We start from the raw sequence: 15,738 nt of genomic DNA, 5'->3' as shown, positions 1-15,738 counted from the left end.
CTTTTCACCAGGGGGCGCTGTGGCCCGGCTATCCACTGGAAGGTCTCGTTCCTCATTTTCACCCCGGCAGCCAGCGGCTTTCACATCCGGGCGGCTCTCTTGCGCCTCTTCAATCGCAATCCGCTTCCCTTCCCTGCGCTCTCGACTAGGGGAGGTCCGCAGGTGCAGAAGAATCCCCTTGAATCGTGGGGTCTCCGTGAGCGTGTGGCACCGGGCCTCCGAGACGCTGCTTACCCCGCACAGCCGATCGCACATGACGCTGTCTCCGCCGATGGTGGTGCACGGCGCCGAGCGCTCCCCGTCGGTGCGACATCCTCGCGCTCAAGTAGCATCGCAGGCTACCGTTAGCTAACATCATCGATCTCTCTGCTACTCCACCCCCTCCTCTCCCCGAGATCGATCCCCGCTGTCGATCCATCACATCGGTTTTCGGTTGATAGCGAACACCGGCCCACGGTGGGCACCCCTCATTCCCGGACCAGCGCAGGAAGGCCGCCTGTTTCTCCTCGGATTTGGGGCCCGCAAAGAGCAACGTTAGCCTCGGAGTTTAGACCCGTAATTTTTAGACCACCGACTTCCTTTCCAGCCCCCTCTGTGGCCTTTCAGGGGTCCGGTTCTTCTCTACCTCAGTGCCCCGATGCTTCCCCGTCCCTGTGTGTAACCTCAGCTGCTAATCACTCCAAGATCCACCACCCCCTCCCCGTCTCTGCTGCTTCTGTTAACCCCACCAAGGAGTGCTGCTCGGCGGGCAGTGACTGCGGCTTTTCCCGGCGGACATCCCTGGTTTTCTCATCATTCCTGCCTCCACTTTTCTGACTCTGGTTGCTTATCTCTGCACGATAGCTGGCTGGCCAGCTCCGCTTTACACCCACACACGTTATCCCCATTCATACAACCCCGCCACCCCACCCCCCATTTTAGTCTGCCATCCACATCCCAGCAGATCTCCGTGACAGGCGCCCCACGGCACCCGAGCCACGGGTCTCGCCATGCCGGGTCCGGTGGCCGGTAGCAAAGCCCGTGTGTACGCAGACGTCAACACGCTGAAGACCCGCGAGTACTGGGACTACGAGGCCCACGTACCCAACTGGAAGTGAGGACATTTCTGATTACTGCAGCGTGCATGATAATCGTATGATAAGGGATTTCTGTGGAGGGGAAATATGGCAGATGGGCGTCTATTATTATACATTTAGCTGTGAGGGTGTGATGACACCATGTCTCCCGACCTTCAAGCCTGCTGTTCTTCACTGTTTGACACTTTCCTCCTCCTTACCTCCATCTCTTTCACCTATCCAGCCTGACTTGTATAACATTTTGGCTTGGTATCAGAACCAGAAGTCAGCGGGTAGAACATTTAGAATCAGCTTATAGACTGGCTTAATTGTATGTATCTGGAAAAAAAATTCCTCTCTCCTCATATTCCTGTTTTTCTGGCTGTCCCTATAGCAACCAGGAGGACTACCAGCTGGTTCGAAAGCTGGGCAGAGGGAAGTACAGCGAAGTGTTCGAGGCTATCAACATCACCAACAATGAGAAGGTGGTGGTCAAAATCCTGAAGGTGAGCAGATTGATTGGGACAGCACTGCCATCATGGGCATTTTTATTACATTTTAAAGAATAACTATTATTTAATAATATTTTATTGCCAAATATATCTGCAATAGAGCCTTATACTTACCATACCACCAGTTGTGAAAAGCTATTAGATAAATACACAGACTGTATATAAAAGGTGTGAGAATTCTGTGTAATTGTGTATGCATTTGTCTATGCTAAAGATCCTGAGTTCGATCCCAACAGGAAATAAAAATCTCTCGGGCATTGCATTAAGTCAGATATGTGGATCTACCTGCTGTAGTGAGCCCTTGTGAATATGGGAGTAGCTAAAAGTAGCTTTTAGTACTTAAATACTACAATTTCAACAAAACTCAGGGATAAACTTGTTATAGCACATTTAAATCCATATCAGAGCATTCCATTAAAATGCTCCTAAACCAACAGCACAAATGAGGGTGAGAGAGCTGTTGGCTACAGCTCTTTGCATTGAGGTGCATTTCACCCCTATATAGTTGTTATGAAAATGGATTTTAGCTCTTGAGAACAAAACAGTCTCCTGTAGCACAAAGCAAACATCCTTATTTTTGCTGTAAAGTTTGGTAATTTAACATGGAAGCCTTTTGGGATTGATTTACTTCTGGAACAGGCCTCAAGTGGCCATTTAAGGAACTGCAGTTTCTGGCCGTGGAGATTTCTGCTTCAATTACTGTGAATTTTAAGAAAACCTCAAAGCAGAGTTTGACCAGCTGATGATGTATGACCGCATACATAATTGTTAAATTAATGAATAATGAAGACATAGTTTTTTTTAGTCTTGAGTATTTCCTGAATAATTAGTCTTTTGCTAGGCTAGGCAGGTTATTCCAAACATCCCTTTGCCTGAGTACATTTTCCACCTCCTCCTGGAAGATCTTGAGGCGCTCCCAGACCAGATGAGATGTCTAGTTTCTCCAGCGAGTTTTAGGTCAGTTGTGCGTGCCCTGAAAACCACCAAAGGAAGGCACCTACCACGCTTGGGGGGGGGGGAACTCTTCCCCCATCATTTTGCAGTAGAGAAACCTGGCCTCAGTCGTGGTATTGCTGACTCTCATCCCAGCTGCTTAAATGAACCCAAAGACATAATTCTTAAAATTCTGGCAGCGTGAAAGGATTATTTTTTGTCTTAAACCCTGCTAATGCGCTGAGACCGTGTAAGCTGAAAATAGATGCACCTTAGCTTTCCAGTTTTCCTGCATTTGTCAAGTTTAGATTACATGTTTGTTGAATTAGTGATTAAAAAAACTCCAACATCAGAGTCCAAAGTTTTTTCCTGACAAACATTTTGCCAGATGGAAAAAAACAAACAAACTTGGGCCGCTCTGCCCGATCGCCTAAACAGCTAGCGGGCCAGTGATGGCAGCTCTGGGTCACTCAATCACTGCTGATCTGGAGCTAATTGCAGCCCTGCAGTTAAGCCAGCGAGCAAAGCCCCCTGCTGCTTTTGGAAAATCCCAGATGAAGATTAACGAAGTTGGTTCCAGCAGGATGATGACGTGTGGTTACTGTGCTGCAGAGAACTGCCAAACATTTGCATCACATCAGTAATAAATATAACTAATAATAAAGGCAAATATGGGAAATAACCAAACTCCTTAAATTAGGTGCTGACACAAAGCTCCATTTGTAAGACGTAGGTGGTGCGAACACTACAACCGGCTTGGATTGACTGGCTCTATTACTGCTGCCTCACTACTGGTGGATTAAGCTAATTGAGTACACAACATTCACATATCCAAGTCATTTGAGCCCTTCTTAAAAACAGCCACAGCATAAATATCTAGATTTTTAGCTGTAGACCCTGCGTTTGATTCGTTTTTGTCTTGTCACAGTTAGTAGTCACTATTTAACATGGTTACTAAACAACTATATGACTAAGTGCAAGAGGTCTAACCGCTAAAAAAAATTGAGTGATGCCTGTGACAGATGAGGATTAGCTGACAGTCACTTAAATGGAAACCTCAGACTGAGTGAAGCTAAGAGATGCTGAAGAATGCAGCAGCAGCGACAGTGCAAGCAGAGTCAGCAGATATGAGGCGGGAGTGAGAAGAAGCAGCAGGGCAGCAAACCTTTCAGATTTTACATCTTTTCCTCTGCTGTTTTTCATTTATTCTGAGACTGCTCTGTTAAATCTTTTTATTAAATCTGGCTGTTTTGTTTTTCATGCTTGTTTTAGCCTGTCAAGAAGAAGAAGATCAAGCGAGAGATCAAAATCCTGGAGAACTTGCGAGGAGGGACCAATATCATCCGTCTGGTGGACACAGTGAAAGACCCAGTGGTAGGCTTGCTAATAGCATGTTTATGTTTTTATGAAGTGTCAAAATGAATCGAGATGTAAAACTAGAGCTAGAGTATGAGCAGCCACAATGTCAGCCAGAGATGCAGCTACTAGATTAAAGCTCCGTCTTTCTGCCTTCTTTGTTTCCCCGTCATTCTCTCAAGAAAACAAACTGTCCCAAGCTCACAGCATTGTGAATAATTACATTTATATTAGGTCTTTGATTTAATGTCAGCCAAATAAGGGATGCGCCATTCTCACTGTTACTTTCCCCCATATTAAAATGAATAAACCGGGTTGACTGGAACCATTTTTTTTAAGCTACAAGTTGGTGTCAGTTTAGAGGCTGCAGTGTTTACCTTGAATACTTCCAAGGCAGCCATGTTGTTTTTCCCATTGTATGTTTGGAAAATTGCTGCACTTCTTGGTGAATTGCATTTGCTGACTGTCGGTGAGTGGAGAAGTGTGAAACTAATGGTACAAAAAGATTTTGTAGTATGTTTCAGCTCCATAGGTATTCACACTGTTTTTATTATTACAGCCAGTTCCCTCTTGTTTTGTTTTCTTTCGGGCGGTGTTGAGCCAGAAGGAAGCAAATGCTAGCTGCTGTGGTTAGAAATATGCAACTGTAGGTTTTCTGGTTGCATCACACAGAAATGCATGTAAAGGATGATTTGCTTCGCCTCATAAGTGCACTAGCACCACTGACGAGGTGAAGACGTTCAGTTTGGTGACGAAAATGATCTAAAGCGAGGCTGTTGTGGCATTTCATTTGCCTCTGAAGACGGATGGTTGAGCTGGGAGTGACTTTACTCTCAAACTGTATTCCAGTAGTGAAGTTGGAAAATCAAGGAAAACATGATTTGCTTTGCTCCTTAGTGAGGTCGAGCTCTTTGTGCGTCAGTAGAAATACAACACGGGGCTCTTTTTGTGCTTAAAAAGGTGCTGCAGCACATTCACGGATAGTGCCTGATCAATGCTCTGTGTACGGCTCATTTAGCGAGTCACAAATGTGCTGCTCTGACTCGAAATCCTACTTCAGGGGCATTGCAGTTGAAAACTGGGAAGTTACACTTCAGCTGGAACTCTATCATGCTAAATTCTGTACATCAGTCTAATGAAAACTTATGAGTTATAAAACAAAATAATTAAATAACCTCCATGCAGTCGTCATAAAGGGCCATCGTCATAGCAAGCTTGTTTGCCTGCTGCTGTAAAGTTGGATATTTTAACACGGCCAGCTGTGTGAAATCATTGCTTCTCTTTTGTTTTTGCCTCAAGTGGCCATTTGAGGAACTGCAACTTTTCTTTTTAGCACCTGGATCGCTGGTTTATTGTGCCATTGTGTGCTCACCTGAGCATTTGTTTGTTCGCATGACAAATACTGCAGGAAGCCCCTTACGACATCGTTGTCTTTAGCAAATGATAGACTCTGTGTCGGCACGAGAAACAAAGTAATCTTATAATTCCAGTTTTGCTGTAATTACCGTGTGATTGTTTTGGCTCTCAGCTTCCCATCGGACCTAAAATTTGTGGCGTTTTAATTTTTGTTTTGTAGTCAACAGAAGTTACAGGAGTTTTATCATTTGACCACTTATTTGTTTCTATATTCTGTGTTTTCAATCTGAAATCCACCGCGACGACCAGACTGGATATCTCCGTTTTACAATTTTCTGAGCTGGGACACATCAACCGACCAGGAAGGAAGGATATTTTTAGGCAGTGGAAATGCTCTGACTAAGCCAGGAGGCCTTGTTCCAGTGCAGCGGTGGGAACCCTGCGGGGTCCTTTGTCTGTTTGTTCCTGTGAACTTCATTGGGTTAGAAAATGATCATTGTATGCACAGCTTTTTGAGTGCACGGCTGAGTATCAGGGATGATTCAAATGGTTGTATCGTTCGTCCCGTTTGGGTTGAAATCACATGGTGGGGGCTGCCAAATCACTGGTTTATCAGGTGATTGAATCAGAAATAAGCGTATTCCTGATTTATATATTTCTCTCTCTGTGGTGTTAATTGTTTGTTTTTCCTCCTGATTTCTCTCCACACCCTTCTCATGCTCTCTGTGGTGGCTGTATAGTCCAGAACGCCAGCACTCGTCTTTGAATGCATCAATAACACAGACTTCAAGGTACAATCCTCGCCTCTTTCCTTCATTGCTCGGTGCAAAGTCTCTCATAGCTGCAATCAGTAAGGCTAAAAGAGCAGCAAACCTCAGTGCTTATTTGTGTTATTTTTCTCCCCCTGCAGGAGTTGTACCAGAAGTTGACAGATTACGATATCCGTTTCTATATGTATGAACTACTGAAGGTGAGACATCTCAGCTTTAGCAAACATCGTAGTTTTGTTTTGGATGCTTACATTATTCTACTTTACAGAAACAAAATAATTTCACAAAAACCAAAAACTACCAGTGTCAGTATTGTTAGCCCCCTCGTCTCCTGACCAGTTCTGATGGTATTCTGGCACGGCCCTTGGGCTTCAGTTCACCCCGCAGATTTCAAGTCAGGACTTTGTGCAGGCCAGTCAGTAACGGTCACTTTGGTCTTCTAGAATTCGTTTTTCATCAGGAGCTACATATGTTTTGGGTTGCTGTTGTGTAGGAAGACAAAGCGATGACCCAGACCCAGTTTCACTCCTGACTGCTTGAGGTTTTCTTTGAAAATCTTCACAGATCCTTCTTCCTTTTCTTGATTACTTCCACCTCGACGAGATTCCCGGTTCCAGACTCGCCAACCTCCGCTGTGGGGACGGTGCTTTTCCTCCAAATATAAGCAGTGTCTCTCTGCAGTATATATAAACTTTCTTTAGGTCATTAAAGTTTTAAACTGTTTACAAATTTGATGATTAACCTAATTTTACAAGCTTTGAGTATTACCAATTTAAAGGACGTCATTTCGCAGCAGTGTGTTTTGTTATGGCTTAATGAAAAGGTCTGTTTTTCAGGGGGCTAATAATATTGTCTATAATATTTCTGTTATAGAAATAATTAATGCTGTCTAAAGAAAACTAGTGAGTTTAGAAATGCTATCTTGAAAATCTGTTCTGTTTACCAAAAAAAGAAGCACTTTAATACCTTTTTATGTTGGTGTGTATGTGTGTGTGTGTCAGGCTCTGGACTACTGTCACAGTATGGGAATCATGCATCGTGATGTCAAACCTCACAATGTGATGATCGACCACCAGTTGAGAAAGGTAGGCAGTGCTCTGTGTAGTCTTATTTTGTTCTCCCCTCACACCCCCACACTCACCCTCCCTCACTGGTTATTTTCACCACGGCTTTTCATTCCCATCTTTTGTTATCTCTCTTTTTTTTTTCTTTTTTTTCCCATTTTGAAAAGCAGTTGTTATTGCATTAGCGTGGGCTTTCAAATACGCAGCGTCCCTGCGCGAGTGCATTGGGCATGAGAACCTTAAAATAAACACAGATGTAATTTCCATCTACGTAAATGTCAGGCTCACTGCACACTGTTGGTGCATTTTCATTAGCTATTAGAATCAGATAATTAAAGCGTTTATGATCATCAGTCTGCAGATGCCTCAGGTCACTTTTTATAGGTTATGATGTTACTTAAAAAAAACAAGACCTTTCCAACTCTCTCGGTTACTTCTGACAGCATGTAGTCCTACGTGTATGTGAAGGACTATGGATCTATTTTCTGTCGAGAGTCGCTTGCTCCCGAGTGCCTTTCTCCAGAGCGAGAAAGGCACTCCGTCTCTCTCGTCTCTCTTCCACTTCCAGCGTGAGGAGTGAGCAACACTAACAGAAAGGAAATCCACTAATCAGCACAGCACAAACACCACAACAAATCAAAAACTGGTCTGCTTTAACTGCTCACAGCTTTAGTGACTTAAGGTTAGGCAGCTCGCTGCCACACTGGTTATAGATTATTTTAAATACATGAAGATAGATACTTTGATCCCACAGGGGAAATAATTGTTTAAAAGCAGCAGGATAAATAATAAAAACAGTACAATTTTCAATAATTAAATAATGTAGTTAAAGTAAAAGTGCCACAGGCGCATAGTGACGGCCTTAAAATGAGAGAGTGCGAAAGCTTTATAGATGGAACAGGGATAAAATGTGGTTAAACTAAAGAAGAGTAAAAAGTAAGACTGAGATTGTGCAAAGTGTAATAAAAATATGTACATGGTAAAGAAAGAAGCAGTCTAAAGTCTGCCTGGACAAATTTTGTGGGCATGCTACAGTCAAGTCTTAAAATGAGTCCTGTGGGAAAAACTAAGTGCGCCTCACTGCTTCTATATGAATTATGAGGATAAGTAACAGAATCCACCTGAGTGGTCATCAGCAAATGGGAGCGCTTCTATTAAAACAGACATTTTTTGCAGTGTGCTGGTCTGGAGCATTCGGGTGTATAAATGCACCTGCAACCCACAGGCTACATCTCAGTCTACAGGCCTCAGTCAGCATATTAAAGGTTAAAGTTCATGACAGCGCAATTAGACAAACATTGAATCAGGTGTGGCTTGTTTGGAAGTGTTACCAGGAGAGAGTACGGTGGCCCTGAGAGGTCAAACAGACTGCAACATAAGAAGACACCAGCAAATAGAAAAATTGTAAAAGCTCACAAACCTCTGGGGACCAAATAACGTTACAGAACAGTGGCGGAAGTGGCATGCTAACAGTAAACAGCTAATGGCAAACATGTATGTACAGTATTATATGAATATGTGATTCAAAGGGTTAGGGTTAGCATCTTTTCTCATTCACAGCACGGTTGAACCTTCTGCTTTGAGTCTTTTTTGTTTCTGTCACTTCTGCCGCTGGACCGTCAAGTTATTGTGTCCCGAGAAACACTTTCTGTTGTGCTAAATTCAACTTTTGTTGTGTTTCGTGTGCTTTCGCAGTGTTTGTCTATTTTCTGGTGGTTTCTTAAGTCGCGGTATATTTGACGTCTCAGGGCCACTGTAGGAAAGGATGTTCTCTATAAAACAAGAACATCGCAGCATGGTTTAGGTCTGTAAAGTTGAATGTGAACAGATGAGATCGAAGTGAAAATGCTTGGTCACAACATACAGCAGCACATTTGGTGAAAACCAAAGACAGCAAGCATATCAGGACAAATACCGCATATGCACTTTGGCGACAGTGGGAGGGAAAAATGTGAAGCGATTTGTCAATTTGGCCCAAATTGGAATAGAATAATGATCTCGAGCACAGCAGGATTGCTGAAAAAGGAACGAATCCAGGTGCTGCAGTGGTCCAGTCAAAGTCCAGACCTCAACCTGATTAAAATGCTGTGTCAGCACCTTAAGAGAGCCATGCATAAACAAATACCTGCAAATGCATTGAACCAACACTGAACGGAAGAAAAGGCCAAAATTCCTCCAAAGCGAGACTGATGAAGTCATCAAAATATTAAAAGTCCTGTATGCTCAGAGCAAAGCCATATTTAACTCTGACACATTTGGCATTAACAAGCCTTCACCGGGAAGTTAAATACATTTAATGCCCCAGAAAGCCCGCTTTCTAATAATGTATTCACAATAGGAATCATTGACTAGTTTGATATTTTTCATTTTAAAGCCAGTAATATTTATATATCAGATAAGAAATTACATGTTTTATTTGTTTACATCATGGTTTTTTTTGTGCTTTGTGTGAAAGCAGTAGCAGATCCTGTTTCCTGATTGAAAACAATTCGGTTTTTAATGTTGCAACTTATGTAGGTCGAACTGCGATCTTGAGTTTACTCAGAAACAGCAGCGTCGCGGGAATAAAATCTGATGACAGAAGGGGGAAAAAATGGGTTGCTGCAGAAGTGACAGAAATCAAATTCATCAAAAAATGTTGCCAACAGTTAGCATAACAAAAATATCCAAAGGATGTCATCCTCTGTCAGTAAGACGTCTCAAAGGCACACAGGCATTTCCAGCGGTGCCACAAGGAAATGAGCAGCAATGTGAAGCTGAAATGCAGAAATCTGCGTGCAGCAGACGAAAAGCCGACTTCCCCTTGAAACGTGGAGATGTTCGGAACAAGCAGAGTGTGGACTTGCAGCCAAAAAGCCTTTTCTCTGAACTGGCAACAAAGTGCTCAAACTCAGCTACACACACAAAGCTCAAGAGCAGAAAAATGGCAGCAGGGAGTCAAAATTTGAAGTATTTGGTTTGAACAGACCACATTTTGTTCAGTGAGCTGGAGGGCACTTCAAGGACGAGTTTCTGCAGGGAACAGTGAAGCTCAGTGGAGGCTATGCTGGGCAGAATAAGTTCTCTGTGGAAAGAAATTCAGACTGCAGGTTTATCTTTATTACAAGAAAAGAAAAACAGACTGTAAGATGTCCAGTAGGGGGCAGCAGGCTGATATAGATGTGACTTCACCCAATTTACCCTTAAATTGCATTAACAGGATGTGTCTCTGCTGTGTGTGTTTTTTAGCTACGTCTTATAGATTGGGGTTTGGCAGAGTTTTACCACCCGTCCCAGGAGTACAACGTCAGAGTGGCCTCACGATACTTCAAAGGCCCTGAACTCCTCGTGGACTACCAGGTAACACGCACACTGTTTTCTCACATGCAGATAATTGAGATGTCTGTTTTGTCCTCATCTGCAGTGCTGTTTGATGATTGTGTGTTCCAGATGTATGATTACAGTCTAGACATGTGGAGCCTGGGCTGCATGCTGGCCAGTATGATCTTTCAGAAAGAGCCCTTCTTCCACGGACAAGACAACTACGATCAGGTGCCTGTCACACGAATTTTTATACGAGATGAGACAAAAGAGTAAACATTAAAAACTGATTCCATGCACACTTGCGTTAAAAAACTGGTCTGCCTCGGCTCATGGCACAAACACACAGCTGTTTGTGGTGTCCTTTTCTCAGCTAAAGGTACTTTTTGTAATTACTTTTTGTAAAATGTAATTAAACCTTTCACCACCAGGGGTCCTCATTTTACCAGAAGGTTTCAGTGCAGTTGCTCATTCTAACTTAACTTCTGTGGAGAACCTTTGTAGAGCCTACAATGTAACCTGTTTAATAGACGATGTAGTGAGATAGTGTCCTGATGTTTTCATATGTGGCACTAACTTATAAACCAATAAATGGCAGGGTTTGTCGCTGAAGCATAATTTGGCATAATAAATGCAGTAATTGGTCTGAGTTTCCCACAGTTTGGTAGCATAGACTATATATTAAAAGATGGAGGTAACCACTGTCTTAAAGCTTGTGTGTTACATTTTTTAATGTTTTGGAAGGTGTTAAAAGTCTGCTCTGACATGTATGATCTTCCACTGTTGTTTTTTCCAGCTGGTGCGGATTGCCAAAGTCCTGGGGACAGACGAGCTTTTCGGCTACCTGCGTAAATACCACATTGAGCTAGACCCACGCTTCAAGGACCTCCTAGGACAGTAAGTTCACTCGGCCTCAAGAAAAATTACATGAAAATCTAGAGAAAGACAATCGATCAACTCATAAAAGACAATAAAATTAAATAAAACAACAAGGGAAATAAAATGAAAGCAAAACATTAAACAAATAAAATGTATTTGTCTATAAGGATGCTACACTTGATCCAAATGCCAAGAGGAATAAATGTCTTGTTAATAAAGATTTAAATGTGTGTACCATCTGAGCTGTACGGATATGGAGAGATGGATTATTCCATAGACCTGGTGCTAAGAGCAACTGGGTAGGTGACCTCAGAGTACTTACAGGTGTATGAATGTGATGTTCAAAGCTTTAAAAGTAAGCAATAAAATCTTAAAATCAATTCAAAAACGGAAAGGGAACCAATTAAGAGATGTTTGTGCTTTTTAATACCAGTAGAGAGGCAAGCTTCCGCATTCTGGACTAACTGCAACCAAAGATGACTGTTCGATACCAAAGGGAATTACAGTAGTGCAGGTGGGAAGTGATTGAAAATATCAATAACCTTTTCCAGGTCATTTTGCAAGAGATAAGGTTTTACTTTGGCAGTGACTCTGATTTGATAAAAGTAAATTATAGAGGCAGTCCTTATTTGTTGATCCATTTTAAAAAAAAACTTATCAAAAATCATGCCCAGGTTTTTTTTATTTTTTATTACAGCAGCATGACAGTAATGAGCCGAATGACTCGGCGTGTCAGAAGAGTTGATTGAGGGGTGAAATTTACCAAAGCAAATAACCTCGGGCTTTCTTTCATTAAGATATAAGAAATTTATCATCACACAGAACTTAATGTTGCTAAGAAAGCTGAACTGATGCTCCCATGCATCTGCTTGTCAATTGAATGAGGATATATGCCTGGATGTTATTAGCAAAGCGGTGGAAAGAAAAATTATGTTTTCTAAAGGTCAAACTTAGAGGCAACATATACAATGAAAAAAGAAGTGGGCCCAGGATGCACCCTTGAGGCACTCCATAAGTGAAAGGTGCTGTTGTAGAAGAAGAATCTCCCACATGTACAGAGAAACTTCTATTCTTTATGATTTGAACCAAGTCAGAAGCATGCCTCCAAAAATGGAAACATGTTTGTCGTCATTTGCCTGCAGGCAGAGCAGGAAGCGCTGGGAACAGTTTGTGCAGACGGAGAATCAGCACTTGGTGAGCCCCGAAGCTCTGGACCTGCTGGACAAGCTGCTACGATACGATCACCAACAGAGACTGACCGCCACAGAGGCCATGGAGCACCCCTACTTCTGTAGGTTTTTTGGGTTTAATGACTAAATCAAAAGGAAATCTATTATTCTCAGAGATATTCTGGTTTTTAAACATGGTTCCCTTTCCCCTCGCTCCTGCAGACCCTGTAGTGAAGGAGCAGTCTTTGTCGAATTCTGACAGCAACATGGTTTCCAGTGGCAACACTACAGCGCGATGAAACACAGGTAACGGCTTAAAGAACATCATCAGAGCTCATCCGTGAGGAGTTGAAAGCACACACAGAAGTCCAAACAATAATCAGATGAAGTTTTCACGTGTGCTCAGATTTTAAGTTTAATTTTTCGCTGTAGAAAGAAGTTTTTTCCCACGCAGAGTGTACAGCGGATGTTAATGTTGTCACTTATTACGGAATCAAACTCAAAGTATTGTTAGTATTTCCGAGCTTTAAACGCTGCATGGTTGTACTGTTTACCACACTCCATATTATCCATTGTTGATCTACACACGTGTTCGTTGTTGCCATGGACGTTGCACGCTGTCGTTGTCGTGTCATTGTCATGAGACAAACAAAATCACAGTTTAGTAACGCAACGTGCTTACAGGAAAGTAACAGTAATCTAATTACTTTTTTGCAATAGTAATCCCTTTATAAACTCACTGTGCTTTTACCGCCATATCCAAAATTAGCTGAAAAAGGTGGATGCACACATTAAACGTGGCCAAAATCTTCAGTAATGAGGTAACAAGGAGTTTGCACAAGGATAATCCCCAGGAGCGAAAGGCTCAGGTTGGCTCTGTGTGATGTCAGTGTCTGAAAAAGGTGGACTAAAGCAACTCGTTTGGGGTGGAGGATGGCCTGAGGGCATGTAGTAGGCCTCAGAATCAGATAAATATGTAACTAATTAGGAATCTGTATTGTCTTACAAAGTGTTTCAGTCAAAAATTCAGATTCTCCTAATTGTCAGGTTTCATCCAGGTGTCTGCAAGACTGAATTTAAGTGTGAAAAGTCAAAGTTGATTATCAATAATGAGCATATCGTGATTTAATTTGGCATGCGGTGAGCTAATGGCATCCTCATAAAGCCTGCCAATCGTGAAGCTCCGTGAAGGTGCCTCATTTCCTTGTTGCTCAGAAACAGAAAGTGGAAGGCGACCGGTATTGGCGCTACAGCTGCCCGTCACGAATGAGCTAACTGCAGCGTGCTGTCAGTGTGGTTTTACAAACGATGAAATCCTCGTGTTACGGCTTTATTATCAGCACAACACCAGTGTTTATGTTTGTTATACATCGATAACTCCCTGATGATGTCTGTCTTCTGCTTTAAAGAAGCCTGGAAGCAAAACGTCCGTGAGTTGCTGCTTTAATTGATTCGACTCCTCTCACTCGTTCTTTGTCTCTCTTCACAGAAGCGGAAAAAGAAGTTTGTTACCTCAACTTTGTACCCGGTTGTGACAGTGACTTTGACAAGTGTACAGTGACAATGGATCAAAGTAACTCTGACCAGTTACACACTCACAGATACACACATCAGTGCAAGCACACCTCTACATGTACAAACACAGATGCAGACGTGTATACATAAACCCTCCTCCTCTGTATCAGTCTGTGATTGGCTTGTCCTGGTTCCCTGTCCAGCAGACCTGACCAGTGAGCTTGAAGCTGCTCCACCCCCTCCACCCATTGTCCCCCTCAGCTGGTCTCTGTCCTCACAGCTCAGTTTCATGTTGGCCAGTGAAGACAAACTACAATTCAGTCCCTCCTCCTCCTCTTTCTGTCCAGCCCTCCTTTATAGCGCCCCCCTCTTTGTTTGCATCAGCATGGAGAATGAACAGGAGCGTGAACCTGTACAGGTCCTGCCCCCGACCCTAACTCGTCTGTCTCCTTCCTGTTTTTTCCTCCCCACCCTCTTCCCCCTTCAGACAGACAGGCATCTTAGCACTACTCCAGATCTGAAAGTGGCATGGTGGACTCTCTCTAGATAGAATGATGATGACGATGATAATAATATTAATATTAATGAAAATTAAATGATTTTTATTTAGATGAACTGCACGCGTTGTGAGTGATTTTTACTGCTCATTTGTTTTGATATGGCGTGACATTTATTATGATTATTTTATATTTTGGTTAATAAAGGAAAATGGGTTGAGTTAAAGGGTTCCAGTTTACCTAAAATACACAAGATGGCCTTTAACCAAAGATATTTGGGTATTAAAACAACATGTGAGCAAAAACTGTGTAGTGCATTTAGTTTTGATGGATAAAAGCCAATATTAAGGTATTTTAAAGTTACTTTAGCTCGGGATGATGAACTCATTTTGCACTGTGGGTCATACAAAGCCCTCTTTGATGTCAAATAATTGCCAATTGATTAGATTTAATGAAATTTAGTGTTTTTCATTTGACAAAATTACACGGAAAATATACATGCAATCAAATTACTTCCGTGTCAGCATTTTGGGCCAACTTTCAGGTAACGCCCAGACTCTCTGTCCAGCCGCCGCCTCCAGCTCTTCTCAGGAGATACCGAGCGTGTCCTGGGTGCGTTAAAGGAAATGGAAAACCTGCACTCAGTGTTGTAAGAGGACACAGACTAAAAGTCGGTGAGCTAATCAACAGAAGTGATGAGGACGTTTGTGCAGTTAGTAACACAAACTTTTAGATGATAGAAAAAATTAAATTTGATGCTTGGGGTTTAAAAAAAAAAAAAGACCAAAGAAAAGGGTACCTTCATTAAATTTTTAGTTTTACGACATCTCAAAACATTTTCAGTTCAATAAAACGCCTTTTGCATGTTCATCATATATTGGTGTATAAAAGTCTTTAACTCAATTCAATTTTATTTATATAGCGCCAAATCACAACAAAAGTCGCCTCAAGGCGCTTCATAGATACAGAGAAAAACCCCAACGATCATATGACCCCTTATTAGCAAGCACTTTGGCAACAGTGGGAAGGAAAAACTCCCTTTTAACAGGAAGAAACCTCCGGCAGAACCAGGCTCAGGGAGGGGCGGGGCCATCTGCTGCGACCGGTTGGGGTGAGAGAAGGAAAACAGGATAAAGACATGCTGTGGAAGAGAGACAGAGATTAATAACAGATATGATTCAATGCAGAGAGGTCTGTTAACACATAGTGAGTGAGAAAGGTGACTGGAAAGGAAAAACTCAATGCATCATGGGAATCCCCGGCAGCCTACGTCTATTGCAGCATAACTAAGGGAGGATTCAGGTTCACCTGCTCCAGCCCTAACTATATGCT

At 42.5% G+C, this 15,738-nt stretch overlaps 1 protein-coding gene across 2 annotated transcripts; it reads left to right on the top strand.

Moving 5' to 3' along the window:
* Window positions 1-60: 60 nt before the first annotated feature.
* On the top strand, window positions 61-14,524 carry csnk2a2b (casein kinase 2, alpha prime polypeptide b). 2 transcript variants are annotated; one of them, XR_015130472.1, is made up of 13 exons: window positions 61-1,093; window positions 1,450-1,561; window positions 3,773-3,874; window positions 5,953-6,003; window positions 6,123-6,182; window positions 6,984-7,067; window positions 10,275-10,385; window positions 10,476-10,577; window positions 11,143-11,243; window positions 12,368-12,516; window positions 12,617-12,700; window positions 13,884-13,967; window positions 14,116-14,524. XR_015130472.1 is itself a non-coding variant. In XM_086301676.1 (12 exons), the coding sequence occupies exons 1-11, from the start codon at window positions 990-992 to the stop codon at window positions 12,691-12,693; spliced, it is 1,053 nt and encodes a 350-aa protein (XP_086157802.1). In that variant the 5' UTR covers window positions 61-989; the 3' UTR covers window positions 12,694-12,700; window positions 13,884-14,524. The 2 variants fall into 2 exon arrangements, 1 of the variants encoding a protein (XP_086157802.1); XM_086301676.1 differs by having other exon boundaries at window positions 13,884-14,524.
* Window positions 14,525-15,738: the final 1,214 nt, after the last annotated feature.

This window comes from Aulonocara sp. 'chitande type north' Nkhata Bay, linkage group LG7 (assembly GCF_057382095.1).
Source record: "Aulonocara sp. 'chitande type north' Nkhata Bay isolate Kocher_YH1m ecotype deep benthic linkage group LG7, A_spYH_male_GT1.1, whole genome shotgun sequence".
Taxonomy (NCBI): Eukaryota; Metazoa; Chordata; class Actinopteri; order Cichliformes; family Cichlidae; genus Aulonocara; species Aulonocara sp. 'chitande type north' Nkhata Bay.
Note: the sequence above shows the minus strand (reverse complement) of the source record. Positions and strands in the feature narration are given on the sequence as shown.